This window comes from Ischnura elegans, chromosome 1 (genome assembly GCF_921293095.1).
Source record: "Ischnura elegans chromosome 1, ioIscEleg1.1, whole genome shotgun sequence".
Classification (NCBI taxonomy): Eukaryota; Metazoa; Arthropoda; class Insecta; order Odonata; family Coenagrionidae; genus Ischnura; species Ischnura elegans.
This window is the reverse complement of record NC_060246.1, coordinates 122,043,199-122,065,186: the sequence shown is the minus strand read 5'-3', so window position 1 is coordinate 122,065,186 and position 21,988 is coordinate 122,043,199. Positions and strand designations below refer to the sequence as shown.

The following is a 21,988-nucleotide window of genomic DNA, read 5'->3' as shown; positions in this document are numbered from 1 at the left end:
CCCCCGCACGTTTCCCCTCTTTTGTTTTTCTTTTACGTGAATTAAAATAGGACCGTAGAGCGTGCTGCGACGTCGGATGGAAGGGAAATTTTTGGGCAAGGAAGGGACCGAGCGAGCGAATGAGGAAGTGTGGGCACGTTGACGTTACACGGAGTTGCAAAAGCCAGGAGGGGACATGGAACAAGAGATCTCACTTAAAGGAATGGTTGGATAGTTGCTATAAAATCAAATGAATAAATTTCAGGTGACCTTTTGCTGAAACATAATGAAATCATCACATAGACGAGCTAACTCCCAAACTCAAACAGCAAATTGGTTGGAAATAATTGGAAAGATAAGAGTTCTTATATCTTGCAAACGAAATAAAAAGTTTTTCTGCTGATACAAGTAGCTCGCATTAAATAATAAGTTATTGTTTATTATAAAATCTCTAACTATGAAAGTTGCCTTTTACCCCATTAATGGCCTCCATAAATGATGACCATGAGTAAAACACAGTAACCTATTTTGGAAAAGAATGACAACAGGCCAAGAGCAAAATGGAGACATCGGGAACCAGCACCAGGAACACACAGTTAATGGGGATGGGTTAAATTATGCGTGGGGAAAAGAGGAAACAAGTAACAAAATAAAATTAATTACTCAAAGACATTTATCTTCATTTCTGACAAAAAATTCAAATAAGTAAATGCAATCGTTAAATGAAACTCGTTTATTTTTTCTATTGAATGCATTCATATGTCAATGGATTTATTTCACGTGAAGTAAAAATAGAAAAAATGCACATCAAATCGTAACATAAATATTAAAAGCCCCATCATTACAATATATGTAACATTACCTCTACAAGAGATCCGTTGCGATTAATTGCGTGAAGCAGAGTGTAATGTCTTATGAAACAGCTTGAAATTGCGGAGGAATATGAACTAATTATTAACGGAAAGCCGAGACATATGATTTTTCATTCGTTTTGTTATTGACGTGTAATATATCGATGAGATTTTAAAGATAAAAATTTGCACTGTTGTTGGTGGGATTGTTTTCTTAAAGGAGGAGAAAGGGGAAAATGACGACGCATGCAGGTTTGGGTGGGTCCGGGCTATGCGACAGGAAATCGAGAGAGGAGAGTTGACGCATGGGAGGCTGCGCGCGCCACACCGGGCCTTAACACGCACTCCGTAATGGGCAGCCTCTTCCCTTGAAATTGACTCTATTTCGGAAGGACCGCGAAAAGGTGGAGAGTCCTCCTCTCTTCTCCTCCAATTTCTTATTCATTATTTACGTAGTTCCGCGTGTGTAAGTCACCGCCGCGAACACGCTCAAAGGCTCTCTCCCTATCCGCTATTTTCTCGAATATTCTCTCCCTTATCTTCTTCGGTCCTCTTTAAGAAGGTCTTGATGAGAAATACTCCTGCGGCTCGCTGCGGCAACAGAATTCACTGTAAATTATTTATTCCTATGTTTCGTTAATATTTTGTAGAATATGCAATACTTACCAGTACAGAAACAAATAAAACCTCTTATCACAAATAGTCGGTGAACGTGCCTAATATTACATCAACACGTCTATTGAAGGTCGAGTACAAATTATCTCCATCTTCGTTCAGCTTACGTATTTTGACTTCGTCGTCACAATTAATATGATTTTAAGTACGGAAGTAGGAAGCCTATATTTTATTTTTATCATAAAGAAGGAGCTAGTATATACTTGTCCCCCTCCCCTTCCCTTTCTACTTTCCACTCTAGAGCACTCCCGCACTGAACTCTAATGAAGACAGTGTTTCATGTATTATAGTTAACCGACTCATTGTTAATCATCGGAAATGTGAACAACAAAAACCTATATTTTATATGTTCTTTGGTAATTTCTTATCATTTATACTCTCATGCCTCTATTATATTTTTCGTGAAAGCTACAGTGTGTTCCAGTTATAACATAAATTTTAACGCACAGAGCACAAGCACCTTCATAAAATCACATCTACAGTTTCAAATTTTGAAACACAATATCCATAATGAATAAAGTGAAAAGCTCAATTATTTGACCCCATAATGTCTGGGACAATATGGGACGATACATCCACATACTACCCCGCAAGCCGCTACAATAGTCGTGTGGCATAAGGAGATAGTTCACCAGCCGTTACTAATATCAAGGAAGTGCCGCAAAACATTTATTTAACTCCTTAATTGTTCGGGGGAAAAATGAATTCCTATATCCTATCCGTTCGACAAAACGTCACAATCAATTCATCGTTTGTGTCGGACCTGGAAATATCAAAGATATATTTAAGTAAACACAATTTTCCACGATTGTAAAATTTATTCCGACCCAGGTTTCGATGTTACTATATCATCTTGAAGGTACAAAATGGTGTACCTTGAAGCAGTGACATCATGGCATAATTAGCAGTACCGGAACGGACTTTCCTTAACTTTCTTTAGAAGTGAAATATTAATCTGTGTGTTTTTTTATTACAAGTTATTATTTACATTTTTTGCTTTGGTTACGAATGTATATATTTGAAAATGTGAGGCAACAAAATTGGTAAAAGTGTTATTTGACTCTTAGGTCTTTTGTAAACCAGTGCCTGAACGGCGCGCCGTTCCGCCGCGTTCTGACACCACTGCCTTGAAGATGATGTAATAACATCGAAACTTAGATCGGAATAAATTTTATAAACGCGGAAAATTGCAAGTGTTTATTTAAATATGGAAAAATTTCACTCCTCTTGGATGTTCAGATTTTATTGATATTAGATGCATTTAGGATATTAATTGGATTTGGATATGCTGGATATATTTTTAGAGTTTCATGAACATGGCATTTACTCTATGTTTCTCGGTGGACAGCCTTTAAGGCTAGTACTCTCTTAAAAGTGATCTTTCCCTCGCCACGCTCCTTCATAGCCGGCCGCGGCCCTTCCGAAGGGAAAAATGTGAAAAGATGATGACGAGGTGGTCTTTTGAGTGAGTGCGCACTCGTTGGTGCGTGCCGTTATTTTCTCCTTCCCCACCACACGCTTCCTCCCTCCCCCTCCCCTTACTCTCCACCCCCCTCGAAAATGCGTCTCCTGTCTACCTCGCCTGCCATATACCCTCCGTCTCTCCTTCTAAAAATAATTCCTGTGTTATATTCAGGGGTCCCCCTTATTACAGAGGGCGGGTATGAGGATACAAATCCTCCCCTGTGGTAAAAAAAATTGTATTAATCATTACTAGTTTCTGCATACATAGACATAACGCTTTTCATTTTTAGGATGTAGTCAATCGAAAAGAATTAATTATTTCTTTCCGTTTGACATACGAAATTAGTCCGTTGATAAATGTCTTCCTTTCTTTTTTGACTTTTTTTTCTCTCTTTTTCTTGTTTTCATTTTGCTGTGGCCAATTAATTATGCGCAGTCTTCGGTTGAATTTGTTCCCAGGCATTTTTATCGCTGCGTAACTTCATCCGCATTCAAATTTAACACCTTCGATCTTATCCCTCCCTCTGCAATATTAACGCAGTCATCGAATTGAATTTTTTGGATGATACATTTTTACCATCTACTTTTATGTTACAGCTACTCCTTCGATATGCCAAAACTCAGTATGCACTCACCTCTTACATTTTCCTAACGATGGTCCATAAATATTCTTTCATGACCAGTTAATTCTCCAACTTAACGTTTTTGCATGTGTCGTTGGTAATTTTCTTACTTCCCCACCCACAGTATTTAGTTTAACCTGCCCTAAACCACCCAAGTTTTGGTGTGAAGATAGGTAGGGTTCATGTCTTCATGCTGCAGATTTTGCTCTCAGATAACCTCTCTTCTCTACATTTCCTACGGCTATGCAATCAACTTTTGAACCTTCTTGACTTTTACCTCCATAGTGTCCAAGGGATCTGTATCATGCACTTATATAATCACTGCATTATTTTCATCGATATTAATATTATTTTTCTTATCCTCTACAATACTCCCTTTTAGACTTTAAAATTTTGGTATCAATCCCGTTGTCTTATTTATCACGCAGGAGAAATCTGTGAACTCGAGCCCTTGCAGTTAGTGATCCGATTATTTACGTGAGGCATTTGTCCGTATGCAATTCATTGCCCACTCCAGACCTTGTGTGCATTATGCGCACGTAAGCCATCTATATTTTTCCTCTTTATTTCTTATATTCCTGTACTCACTTCTATGGCTTTCTTTACATTTCGAGATGAATGGAAGAATGAAGAGTACCCTTGAATGCCGTTACAAAGTTAAATGCCCATCAAACTCTTCCGCTCACTCGCAGAATCGTAAAGCCAAGAAAATTTAAATTATCATTACCAATGAAAAAGTAGCTGTGTTTATTGCAATATATTTATTACTTTGGAACGATATTTTTCGACGTACCGGTGTCGGAAATATATATTTACCTAAACATATACTTTTACTCGATGATGACAGCGATATGTTGAAACATATAATATAACCAGGAAATAAACTAAGTTATGTTCTGTATCATATCTGAGGAAATAAACTAAGTTATGTTCCGTATCATTTGTGAAATTTAACTTTCATATAGTTATGTCTGCTACTACTGAACTATAAATTAATCTTCCCCAAGTTATTGTCCTTGCTTCTTAATCTGAGATATATGATGTAAATAATCGATTGTTGGCTTCATATTAAAGGGGGGATGTAGTAAAGGAAGAGTCTTGTTATGTTGCACTCAACGCATAAAAATGTTTTCATCAATTTGATTTTGTAAAAGTGTTACAAAAACTTTATCACCACAAAATCTCTTTTTTCCTCCTAATGCTATTTCACTGAATTATTTCTTGTTCAAAATATACTACATTTTACATTGGTGTTACCAAATCTTTTCACTTTCACAACTTAAAACAAATATCAGCTGTTTTCTCGAAGTATAGTATTTTCACTGGCATGTTCGTGAGAGAACCAAAAGACCATTTTCGCCACCTATCGTGACTAACAGCAACAAATTAACCTGATGTATTTTTGAAGAACCGCCATATTTTTTCGTTTATTTCCATAAAATTTCACAGGATACCTAATCTGATACCTAATCAATAACCTTGAGAGAATGTGGTGGCATTTCAGCAAGGAAACTCGTCATACTGTCTAATTGCAAGAGGCTTGACATTCTTCCGTTAATTTTTGAATCTGGAGATTGGTCCTCATCCATAGTGTTTATATTACTAATGTTAAGTATCCAATATTTATGCCCTCATCACTTCTTTCTACGATGTACTATTTACAGTGGGCTTAGGTGTGGAAAAAGAGGTAATCAACAACTGACCAGAGAGCCACCTCAGTAGTCGCCTGGCTGGGGATTAACCCTTTCACTGCTGTGGACGTACCTAGTACGTCCGCACGGCAGACTGCGGTGGACGTACTTTTTCTTCCTCCCTGCCATGTGGTCAGCACTTTCGCCGAAGCACTTCGAAGGGACCCACTAATCCAGGACCCTTTCCTCGACGAACTCACCCACGCAGGGCCGTCTCATCGGCCCTACCAGCGGGGGCCCTACCTCCGGAAAAGTGACCGCTCTGACTGCAATTTGAAAATCAATCAATCAATCCGATCATCACAATATGATTGTTTTCATCGCACTCCTGCCAATCAAGCAATCAAGTACGTCTTTGAACCGTGTTTCTGCGATGAAAAATAATGATTTTGTTAACTTTGATATAATGGCCGTTTTCCGGTGGTCCGCAGCCACGTTTTGTTGCAAAGTTAACAAAATCGTTATTTTTTATCGCAGAGACACGGTTCAAAGACGTACTTGATTGCTTGATTGGCAGGAGTGCGATGAAAATAATCATTTTTTGATGATCGGATTGGTTGATTGATTTTCAAATTGCAGTCAGAGTGGTCACTTTTCGGGAGGGGGGCCCCCCGCTGGTAGGGTCGAGGAGACGGTCCTGCGTAGGTGAGCCGGTCGAGGATAGGGTCGCGGATTAGCGACCCTTCGGAGGGTGTACACACCCATCCTGGAAGTACCTGCTCCATGGGCCCAGGAAACACATTTTAACATTTTCGCCGCATGTGAGGGGAAGGTTTCCGGAGATTGAACAGCAGTGAAAGGGTTAAGGAAAGCAGCCGTAAAAAAAGAACCAGGGAGCCTTGAAATGATTTCACTTTCTGAGTTCGTGCTAGAATTTATTTATAAGTTCTTTGTCATTCGCGGGAAAAACGAATTCCGGTAACTATTCTGTGAAATACCTTTCTTATTATAACTTTTATGTCAAACTTGGAATAATAGTTAGCCAGGGCGGATCTAGGATATTTTTCTGGGGGTGCACAAGGGTCTGACAGCCAAATGGTCTTCTAATATTTGGGATTAAAAACTACATGCAACAATTACTATACGAAATATACTCTTAATTTTCATATAGAAGCTATTAATATGAAAATATTTATAACTTTTATATTAAAATATAAGGTTATTGGTATTTGTATTAAAAATCTCGCCAATTTTTTAAGCGTCTTGATGGGGGACGTGCCCCTGTTCCCCCCCCTCCAAATCCGCCTATGATTGTTAGGATTTAAGATGATGTTCTACGTGTCGCTCTGTTCTTAGCACGCGGCCTCGAGATCCTCTAGTAGTTTTCAGCAAAATTCGTGTGAAACCGTGTAACGTTCTCTTTTCGCTCGCAGCACTTTTTAAGGGATAGAACTCCTTTTCCTTTTTATTTTATTTAGATTACGGATTTAATCTTTCTGTGCCGCATCCCGTATGCTTGCATGATCCCATATCTTAATTGAGCAGTTGAACCAGCTTGAGTGATGGATTTCCACTCAATGGCCCGACGGGAGTGGATATCTAGCCAGCGCAGCTCGAGGTTGGTTGCCATAGAGGAGGTTAAAATGTTTTTTTTTTCCTCCATGCTTGAGGTGGAAAGCGATGAAAAGATTTTTAGAAGCACCAAAGCAAGGTCAGATGCATCGAGTTCCTATTGGTATTTATGGTCCGTGGTATGTAGTACTTCCTCTCACTGCCCTCGGATGCGTTGCTATGGGTCCCCAGTGGTCTCAACGCTCACGCGGCGGATTGAGCATGGAATCGCAACGTTCTCAGAGGAAATCCAGATCTCTGTTTCATTTTTATGTGGAGTTATACCAGAATACCCTCTTCAGAGCAACTTATTGCCCTACGGATTGCTTCTCCATTCACCCAGATGCCTCTTTACTATCGCTGCAAGGGAGTGTAGAGGAATGGTGAAATGTAAACTTTTTGAAGGAGGAACTGGGAAGGTTCATCCCCCCAAGAATATAAAGTTCCATCAATATTTTTTTATTTTACCGAATTTTATATACCAGTGGAAATTAGTCCTCTATCATCGATTTTCGCTACACCGCATTGCTGCAGCACAGAGATCATCGCACAGCTACAATACTCTGTCCGTCGACTATGACACTTAAATCCATTGTTCTCATTGCATCTTTCGCCACTACTCACAATCAGTTTACAGGGAAAATTTAATCAACATATTTTACTCGTAAATGTAAGTCGCCTAAAGTAGACCCAATAACTTAGCTATGAATCGCAACGAATTTATTTGAATAAATAATTAGAAATGTGTACGCTAAGCATAGAAATACTAATACGTACGTGTATTTACATTTATCAAAAGTTTAAAATTACTTTATCCTCACGCGTATATTGAAGCAATTATATAAAGTTTAATTATTTATAAATAATAATATTTTTAGTTTTTCCTTGAAAATGTCACGCGGTAATGAAATCATGGTCGGACAAAATAAATCATCATGTGGAAAAAGCAAAGTTTTTATTCCTTCAACTCCTACGTTAAAGCATTTCCACCAAATTACGTCCGCTACTATTGATTGTGAGTTGATAGCGTTTAATAAAATGTTTGCATCTGTCATGAAAATCTCAAATAAACTTACTTAAACTCTCACTTAAACTACGTATCAAAATGTATTTTCAAGCCCCTCGAAGCTGGGTAATTTCGGAGAAATACTCCAAGTGTCTTAGTTTAATTACACCGCTGTTCAATCAGCATTTCCCTCTTCTGAGTAATCCTTTTGATTTCCTACTACCCAAGTACCAACCTGTCCCTTAAATCCGCTTATGACCTCCATTGTTCATTACCTCCCCGAATGGCCAGCAATAAATATGAAAGCATATGTATTGATCGTTCAACCGCGCAGTGGATATCATTTAACCTTAGTCCTCCCTCTCTCCTTGGCATCACGCCAATTACTATCCGAGCGGAATGGAAGGAAAGTTGTGGCCTTCCTGCATCTCCCCACGCTGACTATTCTTCGTTTCGAGAGATTATCCCGGTCGCCATATCTCTCACAGAAGAATCATCCCTGGGGATTTTTTTCTTCCTCCTCAATCTCCTTCATCCGCAAAGCCGCTCGTCAGGGCTCCGATTGTCTCTCGGCCTCGTGGCGTCCGTTATTTGCGTCGTCGTCGCAACGGCGCGCTATTTTTCTCGGCATCGCATTCCGTCCACTCGAAGGGATCTCACGTCGCGTCGCCCTCAAAGAGTTGCGTCGCTGTCGGGGTGACGTCGTACCGACCGTGACGTCACGGTCGGCCCCTTTGCACCAGTTTCTCGTGTTTTACGGCTTGTGGATCCTTGCGGCCGAGAGAGTATGTATATGCTCTTGCCTCCGCCTCTCTATCCCTCACTTTATATAAACACGTATCCAAAGGAAACGGCTAAAAATAAAAGCATGCCCACGGGCGTTCTGGGTAAGCTCAAAAAGTGACGTTGGAGCCATTATTGACTGCACTTGCTCATGTCATTAAGGGACGTTGGAAGTGTAAAAGTGGCCTGTTGGAGCTATACAGTTTGCGTTACAACATTGAGTTCCCTTTCCACTGGGTAGTCGGTAAATCCATTCACTCGGCTTTAATTTAGTGCTTTGGTATTCATCACTATGCAATGAAGAAGAACACCCTCCAGGAAAATGCCGCTATTTCATTTGTGTTTCAGTTAATGTAATTGAAATGGGCGCTCATAATTTCCTGATTATTCAGATTTTCTGTTTTTATGTCTTAAATTAGTGGTTGAAATATCCCTTGAATAAAGTAATGACTGTTATGAATATGATTTCTTTAGAAGATAATTCTCTTGATTGACATGTCACGTTCGTCCATATTTGTATATTCATCGTTCAAAAACAAGAAAATTATATTTTCTGGAAACAACCAGGGTTTTTACCAGCGGTGAATCTTTACGGGAGCCTTTCACTAATAATTACGAATTACGGAAATTCCACCGACGAAAAATATCCTTTGGGCAATAACTAGGGTCTTTCATATTCACGCCGAATTCTATTCCATCCCAACGCGATATATTATTACATGTAGATGATATATAGCGATATTTATTGTGTATGATTGACTACATATTTCTTACATAATCCTAAATCGCTCGTCTTGCCATTCCCTTCGTTTGCTTCCCCGGATTTTCACGATTGTGTATCATTATGACATTTTTCCTGATACACTCGTCTTCCTCGTCAGCGTCGAGCTTGGCCCTGAAAAAATATTAGAATGACAAATAAAGAAACTGTCAGTGATTGCATGTCGTTATTACGTCACTCATTGTCAGATTAACAAGAAAGAGGTGATGCAATCAACAATACGTGTCATAATATTTACGCTACCTCAATGAAATACTTGAAGCAACTTGGGCCGTAATATTGCGGAACTCTGTACTTGTCAAATAGCAAAGCTTTACGATTGCTCACATACTTATTTGTGCGTTAATTGATTAGCAGGTCTCAGCCAGACCTTGTCTTTGACAATGGGGCCACAAAAAGGTGGGTATAAAAAGATTTAAGTCGTTGCTGGCTAAATAAAAGAAATCTCTCTCACTGTCACAACACGTCCCATCTGTAGCGACCTTTTCCATTTATGAAAAGGAAACGTCCGCAATGCAGAGGACAAATTCAATCGTTAATAGGTTTGTTATTTTTGTCAATATTGAGTGCATACACAATGGTGCCTCCAAAACAAATTGATCGATCGTGACGCGTACCTTATTTACATGGAAAACGCTGATGATATTCTATTTTGAAGCCTCGCGTCCCTTCTTTCAGCCCAAATCGTCGCTAATACCGTTCTGCATAATTTAAACTATTGTAATGGGTCAAAGGTCAAAATGTCCCTCCTTAGCCCCGCAATTCTGCTTTCTCCTCGTTCCTACAACCTCCACCAACGACGTCACTGCTTTGCCGGTGACGCGTTTGGCTGACAGAAAAAGGGTCAAGTTCCCTCTCCATTCTCTCTCAGCGGAGCCTCGGGGGAAGTGACCCCTGCATGCCTCTTCCTCGTCCCTTATTCCACCCTCCCGGGTCTCCTCTCATTCGACGTGTGCCACGTGGGTGTATTCGTAATTGATGGAAAAGGACGCTCCTGCGTCTTAGTTCTTCCTCCCAGGGCATCGTCCGAAACCTTTTTTTTTACAAAAAGACGGAAATACCTCATTGATTGCTCTGACGTACTGCAGCCCAAAAACGTTGGAGTACGATTAACTTCGGGGGCCGTGAAATATTCATTTCAGCGCCCCCACTTCAAGGAAGTGACGAAAGACACCCGAATCAAATATAGAGGTGCTGGGGGAGGAAATGCTTGGAACTGTTTTTTTTCCTTTGAAGAATTCCTCGTGAACTGCACGCTACGTTAGATTTACCGTCTAGCCAATATCGCCTCATTTTAAATAATTAAACGATAATGCTATTACATTCCAGTGTTCTATTCGGTCCCTTCTTTTTTCATTTTTTTTTGTTTTTTTTTCGGCAAATTCTTTTACCCATGAGATTAAACTACTAACATGCGCGTAGAGAAATATCCCTCAAATAAAACGACTTGGTTCCCATTTTGTAGGGAATTTGGCGTTTGTTTGAGAACAAAGAGTCTTTCACAAGATATTCCCAGAGATTACCAAAAATGATTTCCTGCTTTATTAAATACTGCCGAATAGTGTATAAGGAGAGATAGGGTTAAAGATATTTCACACGCAATGCGAGAATGGCTAGCGTTAACATCGAGAAGGGTGAGAGAGAACATCTTGCGATGCCGAAAGAAATAATAAAATCCCACGCAAAGGCGAATTATTTCCTCTACGTGTGATTTGAGAGGATTGAGATATGATACTTGAAAACCCACTAGTTTTTCTCTCGAAACTGATACAAGATAATGTGCAGGTTAACAACCTCTCCCTTGGAGGCGAGAAATTTTCCGCTTAGTCTCATTTAGGAGAGTTGAAATCTCACACTTCAAGTTGATGCCATATTATATCATAGTTCCTCGATAAAAAACTGCAAAGAAAACTTACAAAATTCCCATTAAACATTATTTTAGTCTGTTTCTGTGAAATTTAGTTCATTAAATTTCCAAATTAATTGCATAGCATTGATTTTGTCATGCGACTAGTCTTTTATCGAGGATGTCATTCCAGGTTGTCATTTGTCATTTCAGTCACTCGCCAAATCGTCATCACTTCAATATCTTAATTGATATTGATAAGATTTCACATCATGGATTATTTTCACAGACCTTACCAATATGTGGTCAATAGAAATAAATATTCCCATGTGATGATTTTTTATTCCTTCTTCGTATCATATGAATTGAAATTTAACCGGCAAGTTATGTCGGGCGGTATTTTATGATTTATAATTACTTTTTTTCTGCCCACCAATTTATTCCTTTGATATGACGCTTTCCAACACCTCGGCGTCATCACCAGGCATAATGATCACCACATATTACCATGGCCGGAAAGAAGTAGATCTTTCTTTTTGTAAAGCGTATCATTCCTTCTAGGAAGATTACAGGCTAAACTATCAATGTTGCAGAGATGGAGAAGGGTAAAATGCTCTCATAATTATTTCAGTTGGTGTCGATGATATTAAATAACATTGAAAATAAAAAATATTAAATCCAGGAGTTGAATTATCCAGTGGCAATTCTGAAGATTGTGTCGGAAGGTCACTTAACTAATGTCATGCAGTAGCCCTAACAAGAAAATCGATCACGTTTCAGCGGTATGAACTGGCTCTCGCTGGTGAGGCAATATTGGCTTACTCCCATGTTAATCGGGACTTCGGTATGATTTGAGCTGTTAAAAAACTCGTAACTCAATTTGGGTCAATTCGTATGTTAAACTAGTGATTACGTAAGTCTAACTTCGACCTTAAGTCCTTAAAGTAATAATGCAACTTCTGCAATCGTGTGTACAATACCAGAAGGAGAATTTTCTTAAGTGAGAAAATATTCAGCATCGCACCAGTTTATTTGTTCAAGTTTTATCCACTCGGTTGATAATAACTCATTTATTGGAGGTTCGCGTTTATTTTCTGTCTTCACGAAACGTTTTCTTTGCTACGTGCAGTGAATCTCATGTGCCAACATCAAGTAAAGTGTGGCTACAAATTGATGAAACAAAACTCCTGCATGGAATTTTATGTGCCGCTGGGAAGGATATTTTGGGGTGAATCCTTAAAAAAAAAGCAGTAAAAATTGAAACTTTATTTTTTCGCAACTTATAAGAAAAGACGAAAGACGGTATGAATTATTTCCAAGAATAGAACGCAGCCATTCATCTCTTTCATAACCTCATGCTTAACCCCTATTGTTTAATTCCACAGGGGAAGGTCTGGGCAGGAGTTTCCGCGAAATATCAGCTGTGCTCTGGAAAATATGCAACCTGTCGAGAAGCTTGGAGGATCATCCATCATCTATGCATGGATTCTTGGCAAAAGGTGATGGGTTCATGCACTTTAGTCTACGGTGAAATTCCCCTTTTGCGTAAGTTGAATGCTCCTTGAGAACTCAAAGTTTTTCTTCATTTGAATAAATGTAAATTCATACAAGCTGTTGCGTCCGTTGGGCATGCTTGTTGCTTTGACCGCAATATGTATATTTGCACGTCATGCGAGCCTTTTTGGTCACTTATAGTGTCTTATGAGAAGCCACGTATTATGACGATGTGATTCATATCCAAGTGAAAGCTTTTTTAAGACGTTTCTCTCAGCCCTCCGGATGGCATTACGGGCCAAGGTTGACGGGAAATTTATCGGAAGCAAAAGTTTCCCCCTGCGTTGCGGTGAGGATCGCTAAAATAATCACGATCTCCTTATCTTTTCTCTATCTCCCGGTCAGGATGTTGTCATTGATCTACCCTTCATACGTTTTTCGTGTCTTCAGCGTTAGTTTTTTTCTTTTTGTTGCTTAAGCTCTGCGTGCTGGATTTTTTTCGAGTGCATTAATTGTATAACACTGAACATGAAATAATAGTCGTAGAAAAGAAGTTTTCTTTCCAGGGTGCCTTAGTGAGGCCCGCTAACGCTAAATTTTTGCGCCGCATGGAAGAATCATAGATTTTTATTTCATCTCATACAAGGATTATCTGCTGCGTATTAGATTTGTATTAACTAAAGGCCCGAGACCAGCTCTGAAGTTCACGGAGAAAATGAGTAACTATAATACGAAAGCCATTGTGGGTAGTGAGAATTAGAAAAGTCAGCTCTTATGAGTCTCAGAAGGCTTAAGTAAAACTCCACCCTTACAAACTAAGTTTATGTCGGACATATTTTGGCTGCCTTTTGAAAGTCATCGGATCATTTATTATTTTTCCTTAGGTGGACGCGGGGAAATTGGAAGAAATCCGACTCTAGGTTCAAACTTGGCTTTCCACGAACTTAAAAAAAAGTTGATCGGATCGACCGGGGCATTACATTAGTTTTCTCATTAGAGCTTATGCCCTAGTACTAGAACTGTCTTTGAATGCTGTTCCCTTTTCCTCAAGAGAGTCAAAGTCAAGGGCGGTAATATGAATGCCCTAGACCTAAGGAACTCGCTATTGATTTTAAAACATCCTGTTATGACCGCATGCCGCCTTCGATCCTACCACGTCTTTCTATGGATCCACTCTTTTATTCTCTAGGTAGATTACATCTCCACATCATGATCACATCAATCCCTTGTAATCACATCGAATTACAATCTTCTCAGTCTGCATTTTTATTTTCACACTTCATCATTCAGCCGGCGAGTGAGAGAATTTAAATTTTTCTTCTTTTAATACATGGAAAATATACAAGCATATATCTGTCATTCACCACTTTGAATACCAGTTACCTATTCAAACACATATTATAAAATGTAACTTAATATGGATATTTTAAGTTTTTTTGAGTTTTAGATATTTTCCCTCTCCATTTTGTGCGGCCATGCATTTCAGTTTCCTGAGCATCAGTCGTTGTTAACTATTCATCTAGATAGGTCGGGTGGAGGAAAACTCGCTGCTAACATCTCTCTTTTCTCCCCTCACATTTTCAGATATAATTTTTTGGCAAATTTTTATCTCTCCTGTGGATCGTTAGGCTTAAGTGGACTGGGTGGTCGGGAAGGTGGAGGGGGCCGGGGTATTCGCTTCGAAAGGTGTTTCAGAGCTTATACCCCTTGTGTCGCGACGCTTGCTTCAAGGAGGGCGCCATTGTAGTTCTTCGCCCTCTTGGCGGAGCGTTGAGGGCGCCGCGTCGGGTTTCTACTGTTAGCCTCTCCTCCTCCCCTAGACGCGGAGGAAGGGGTACGCCGTTGAGGGATCGCCAGGTTGATTCCATAGCGGGCCAGGTGTTCTGCCCCGCCTTGCATCCGCAGATTGCATAACTGCCGACGACGAAGGTTGAGCAGATTTCAGGGCCATCGAGAAAAGCCTTACGATTACTTATCGGGAAAAGTCAAATTTATATTTTTTTAAATTTCGCCATTATTAAGTGTGCCACTCCGCTCGTCTTAATCGATTTCCAGCTAAATAAATGTGATTATTTTTGCCAAGAGGTTTCCTAAGCTGGTATGTATTCTTTAGACGGAACAATGGGATACATAAATTCGAATTATCCCGTTATCTTTTTGACTCGACTTCATATTTAAAAGAAAACAATTCCTGAGCTCGTGTTGCATCGCTTAAGTAGTTCCTACTTCAATGAAAGTCGATTTAATGAAATTTAAAGCCAATGGTGCCAAAATTGTATTCTGTGATAGCTATTTTTTGCTTTTTTTGGAAGTACATCATTCAAAAGTGCTTTATAGATTCATAAATTTACTCGCATTTAACCACATATTTTACTTTGGTATAGGGTCAAAAGATCGTCCCAATTGGCTTCTTTGAAACAACCCTTTTCTTCAACTCTAATATAAGGTTGTTGGATTGAATCAAAGTATTACTGAAATAAAATAATAAATTGTGCGAAAAACTGTCACTGTGACTAAAACAACTATCGAGAAAGATAAAATCACCGCCACTAAAACTAATACGTGAAAGATAAAGGTGCCTTTCATAACTTCTACTTGGGAAAGTAATTTTTTATCTTATTTATTTAATTATTCATAATTATTTTTTATCTTATTTGTTAATTTTTTATCTTCAATTCAACCATATTATTATAATATATATAAATATTAATTTTAATAACTGCTCGGGATGGATTATTTGATTAAATTTTGCTTTCAATGATCAATTCTAAGATGGAAAATAAACATAAACAGAATATAAGATATTTAGTTTATACTTTGAATTAAAACATTCTCAAGCTTTATTTACTGTTTACTGTAGCTGTCTGCCATTATCATGTAAATAACAGGAATTTACTTCATTGCAGCATTGAATAACAAAAAATAAGTGTGTTGAAGTAGTCAATTTTAATTTTATAGGGATTTAAAAAAATATAATGAACTTCAAATCAATAAGGAATTTCAAATCAACTACACCGGCTTTAATACTATCGTTGTAATATAAGTTTTTGCCGCGCAGTCACATCGCCATGTCAACATATGAAAATATTTTTATTCTATTTTTGAATGACATTTCCTACAAAATTTAGAGTGGAACTCCTAGTTTTTAAATCGAAGTCGGTGAATGTAAATGTATAGTCAATTCAAATGGCATATTTTGAAAGTTTCTCGGAAATGAATTTTTTTACTTCCTCGCGGAAGCCTCCCAAGGAAAGGTCCTCCCCATAAATGCCGTGAGGCTCCTCGGGAACCGTCTATTGCGACTTTGATGTCTATAGTGACGGTGTTCTGCCTTCATAAATATTTATAAATAAAGATTATTCTATTAAGCATTGAAAAGCACCAATGATTTAGAACTTCGTAAAAAGGGAGAAGAAACATGTAAGCATCGATAGAAAAAATAGCCAATTTTGTTTTACCTTTTCTGGTTACATTTAAAATATTTTACAAATTCCTTTGAGATGTACCTTTAATAAATTCAAAGTAATATACGTTCCTTATATTTTACCTTTGGAAAAAGTTTGTTTTTTAATCTTTTTATTTCATTTTTATTATTTATAAAAAATTAATTTGCACCATCTTTTCAGAAAATTTAAAACTATATTCCTTATAGAAATTCAGTTTTCATTCAATTCAGGAGCAAAATTTCAAACACCTGATTATTGAATATTGCATCGTCATCAGAAGCAAGTGAGTGTGCAGAATTTCAAGCCAATCCGACGATTAGAAGCAGGCTGATAATCAATCACAAGATTCCATTCTCGAATATTACAGAAGAGGATCCTCAAGACCACATCTATAATGGGGTGTTTGCATGGATTTTTTTAGCGACATATGCGGAAACTTCACTTCATCCTAGATACGGAAATGCTATTTAAACTTAAATTTAGGGTAATTTTGGCCATTTCTGGCTGCGTTAAAAATTACCCGGTTTGAACGTCCGCGAAAACAAGAAAAATAAACATGGCCGCCTGTGACGTCACGTGCCCGTAACTTCGAGTACTTGCCGTACGGGTATGCTGTAGTTAATGGTTACGCGCTCTCTTGAACGAAAGTCAGAGATAAACTGTGCGCAATGTCGGCATATAAATGGTGTTTTATACCTGAGTGTACAAATACAAGCAGCAGGAACCCTAGCAAAGTGTTTTTCGCGGTTCCGAAGGAAGAGAAACGGAGGAAGAAATGGTTTAGAGCTGCAAGAAGGGACTTCAATGTCTCTCTGAAATCAACCCTTTATTGCTGCGAGGACCATTTTAAGGTATTTTAATACTTATTACTGACGCTTATTGAATAGATGCTAATGTATGTATATGAAACGTAAATTATTCATGATGAAGAGCCTTTAACATCTGCTGAATGAATCCATTAATCGTACAAAATAGCCAACGTAATGAAATGGAAAATAGATGCTTCCAAAAAACTGCTATTCAAAGGATGTAAATTGTTGACGAAGAAAACCTTGGAAGAAGCATCTAGTAGATGAGAAGTAAACAGTTTGAGCTATGATTTTGGTATGTACAGTTAAAAATATATACGTAATGCTTTTGTTCATAGATGGAGGACGACATGGGAAATTTCATGAGGTGCAAAATGGTAGGAGGGCATAAACTATTGAAAAAATGTGCTTTTCCCCCACGTATTTGGCTACCAGGAAGATCGGCAGAGAGTATTTGCGTCAACCACCCGAAAATTACCCATGAAGAGGACTCAGCAGAGATTAATAGAAGACGCACTGAGTGTAAGTTATACATATGCAGCCCTCCCTAGGCTGGTTCTAAAGATATTTGTAGCATCAATGTGAATTGATGAATATTACAGTCTTATTATGGGAACTATTTATAGGTACCTACTTTAAGTGTAGACTGCATTGTTTATATTTGCCCTTTAAATAAATTAATATTTTAATAAATGAATAAAATAAATGATAATCACTAAATAGAAACAGTTACAGAGACATATAAATGTGTTCTACAGGTATAGATTGACTAATATATGATATGCTGCCACATCATAGGCGGATCCAGGTGGGGGGGGCACGTGCCCCCCCCCCCCAGACCCTTAAAATTGTGCTAAATTTTTAATACGGTCCCATTATCATTTCGTTCGTTTTGTATGACGAGGTATCCTTGTGCCCCCCCCCCCCCTGAACAAAATCCTGGATCCGCCCCTGTGCAACATTGAAGTCTAATAACAACAGAACAGTTGATATTTCTGAAAAAATATTTCATATTAAAATGTGGCATCCATACCCTTGGCTTCTAACTATTGGCTATACTTGGATTCTAACCCCATTATATCTGAAATAAAATGGGCAAAATAATAAGCTTGAAAGTGAAATAAAATGTTGTTAATCATATATTTAATTCTATACTTTTATGCCCAGTAGGAGTTTGAATATTTTCATATAAGCTCAAGTGATTATTGAAAATTTGAAGTGAAGAGTTTGGTGCTGCTCAGGTACTCAAATAAAAAAAATCAACTTGGTACTATGGAGATAAGGGTCTCGTTAAATGTATGTCAGCTACTTGCAAATTATTGCCTGAATTATACAACTCATAAAATATATGCTTTTCTTTTAGGTTGATAAACATATCCCTCCCCATATAACCAGTCATGATTTGAATGAGGAGTCAGTGGACATAGAACTAGACTGCTCTGAAGCTCATGAGGGTGGAAATGCTGCATCCAACTATGAGCCATTGACTCTTACTAAGACATTTAGTGATGCTAGTGTCCAAACTTCTGTTTCTCACAGGAGTAAGGGTATTAATTGCAATATGACAAAAAAGGAAGTCCTTAACATTACCACATCACCCATCAAGTTACAGAGAGATGTGTCGACATATCCACTGAAGAGAATAGGTGGGGCTGTGGATGAAGAGGAATTGGAGTCTGTCACAACGACTGAGGGTATGGAAAATGGCAGTGGGAGTGAATATGAGCCATGCTCATCTGAGAGTGATGAGTCTGCTCATGAATTTCAGGACCCTGATGCAATTCTCTGTTGTGTAAATAGGAAATCCAAAATGTATATTGGCGTGCCAGATGAGTGGTTTCCTCATGCAATGTCTTTGATAATGAAATACACTAAACTTGGCCATAGAGACATTGTATTTACTCTCATGAAAATCAAGGTAAATGATTCTTTTGAAAGGCTCGCGGATCAATTTTTCATATCATGTGGCCATGCATGTAAATTTTTTTAACAGAACTGTGCCAATACTGGCACACACATTGAAGGAACTGATCTATTGCCTTATAGGGTGACTATAAAAAGGCAGCTTTCCATACCTTTCATTGTACTATGGAGATGAAATCATCAGGTAACTTACCGAAGTGCCTTCGTTCCTCCAACTTCCGGAATGCTGAAGCAGTCATTTCCCTCCAAATACTCCGCCACCATAAATACATCTACTTTTGGTAGATTATTTGTATTTCCTTTATCAAAATTTACGTCTAATACCATGTTTTCGACAATTTTCCCAGTCGCAATGAGGCCTCATACCGGTAACTACGGGCAAGTGACGTCACCAACCGTATCTTCTCCCGCTGATTTCCTTGGCTTTTTAGCGATTTTATTACTCATTTAATAATATATTTCTCCATTTAACTGCATTATAACCTATGTTTTCTTCATCTACTTCCTTTCCTCTATACGATGAAGAAATATTTAAGTGCAAAAAATTTTTATGCAAACACCCCATTGTTGTCACCACAGTGGCGGATAGATATGGGGAGGACGGGGGGGGCGCGCCCCCCCTTGTGGGACCGCCCGTACTGCCGAACATTGCAGAACCACAATTGTAACTTTTTTATGTCATAAGAGGTCTTGTATGGGCGTGTAATAACTTTAATTAAAACTTTCTTAAACTTCGCACGTACTTGATTATTTTTTATTACGGTAAAAGTAAAAGTAGCTCAAGATGTCTTTTGCTCCCCCCTTGAGTTTTTGCTATATCTGCTACTGTGTCACCCGCCGTGATTTTAAATGGGTTTACAAAATTCGCCACTCGCGTCGCTGACAGGCAAAGTGATCCGAGTTTCACCTGGAATTAAGGTATGATTAGGGTTGTTAACCGAAATTTATGTACATGACGACGTTATCTATGAAATTCATAAATTTTCTAATTTATTTCTCGCAATCACAAATATTATACTGCAAAATATTAGAAAAAAAGGGCCAACACATTGCACTCATCACCGCCCAGCGGACATTTTTGAAAACCGATTAAAATGTGACCGAAGTGACAACAAATATCAGCCACTTATGGGCTGAAATTGGCCCTCCTCTATGCAGTCCCCGTGATTCCATCGATGAAACAGACAAACAGATGAAGTAAGTTTTAAAAAAGCGTGTAAAAATATCACCGAAAAAAATCAAGTCTGGTCAATCAATCAAGGGTTAATATCTCAAGTGGCGATGGAATGTTCTCATTGCGATGCCCGTCATTTTCCAATCATTTCGCTGATTTTACTTGAGGAGGTGAAGGGAAGAAAGATAGTGAACTTGGGAGAGCACGTGCTCGGAGGAGAAGGCGCGCGGAGAGGGGGCGGGTGAGGAGGAATGCGGCAGTCTGCGGGGAACGGACTGAAAGTGCATGGCGCGCGCTTTTCAATGCGCCATTGTAACTGCTGCTGACCCCTCGACCGCTCTGTTTGGTGTTGCGAGGTCGGGCACATATATCTCCACTCGGAATAACAGCTGAGCGCTGCTCCTGGGAAGGACGCCGTCTTTCGCGGTCCCTCTGGCCTCCTACTCCGACGTTTCTAAGACGGTGAATTACGAATCCGTTGCAATGCTTGCGATGTGATCGCGGAGTGCGCATTACCTTCGCGAAAGGAGAGAGAAATACAAATTTAAATTTAAAATTTAAAATCTTCTTAGCCGGTATCCCTAACCTTTCCACGTTCCTGAACTTTTGGCCATAGGGATTGATTAGATTTTGAAACTTGGAAAATGTATTAAAATAGAACCTCTTGCTTGGTCCGCATCAACTTGAATCCTTTCAATTTGACGTAACATTGTTTTCAAATCTTCTCAGGATTTCTTCTTAATGTATTCGTTGTATATGACAATAGCATCATGTGAGATATACAATTAATTAATCCGGTAAAAATCCCGAGAAACTTAACGCAAATAATTCGTCGGGAAAGAATTACTTCACTCCTTTAAGTAAAGTATTTGATAACTTAAAATATATTATTTTGGTGGCTCAAATTGTTTATTTCGCTCATTCAGTATCGAATAATCCAAGTTACTCTGTGGTGAAACCGAAGTGAGTAGAAGTAATAATATTTGAGAAAGATCTCATCTTTTTCGTATTTTATTGCTCCCACAAGTGTGACTACAGCATTTCAGTTGGGTTATTTTCTCAACAATAACAGTCCCTTTGCTGATTCAAAAGTTAAAAAAGTTTATTTATCGTTGCGCGAATTCGAAGCCTCGAAGCCTGTTTTAGGAGTTACTTTGGCTTGAAATGACTACTAAATCTCCACTTTTTGTGCCGATATACTGATCATTTTAATAATGATCATTAATTTTTTATTCATTTACGTTTGCTTGCACTGCAGTATATTGCAATTGTAGATAGTCACCAAATGGAATTAGAAAGTTCGGAATATGAGACGGAGAGAAAAATTACCCTGTATGTCCCACGGTTGAATATGCTCTTCAGCAACAAAGACATTCAGCCAACTCAATTACAAATAAACGTCAGTATGGTTTTAAAAATATTTAGAGGCAAATGAGATTGCCTTATGAAGCCAATTTACTGCAAGCTAACAGCCACCATGTAAAGAATGTGCCTCGGTGAGTGGGAATTCGCTATTTTGTAAAAAAATTCATTTATGATAAAATTTCTCGTGATATTTTCTGATTTAAAGAATTGTTACTTAAGTGATTTAAAGTACCGAAGCTTTCCTCCTTTCAAAATTATATTTGAGAAATTTTGGATTGGAGTTCTTGCCTTTTATTTTCTCGGCGCTTCAGCAGGGCTGGGTGGTATTAGAAATACAAGTATTTGAAAATACGCATTTGAAATACATTTGTTATTTGTATTTGGTATTTCAAATACACGACCTGAATGTATCTTTTATTTTGTATTTCAAATACAGATCTTTGGCATTTCCCCATTCTAAAATAAAAAAAATACATTTAAATAAATAAATGCTTTTGAAGTAGGTAGCTCTGATGGCACTTCTGTAA

The 21,988-nt window shown here is 38.4% G+C and overlaps 1 protein-coding gene across 1 annotated transcript in view; it reads left to right on the top strand.

The window, feature by feature from the left end:
- LOC124169052 overlaps positions 1-21,988 on the top strand; it is a 152,256-nt gene that overhangs the window by 50,740 nt on the left and 79,528 nt on the right. The window contains exon 2 of the mRNA XM_046547525.1: positions 12,636-12,749. Within this exon, the coding sequence (XP_046403481.1) occupies positions 12,636-12,749 (114 nt within the window). The remainder of the gene's footprint in view (positions 1-12,635; positions 12,750-21,988) is intronic.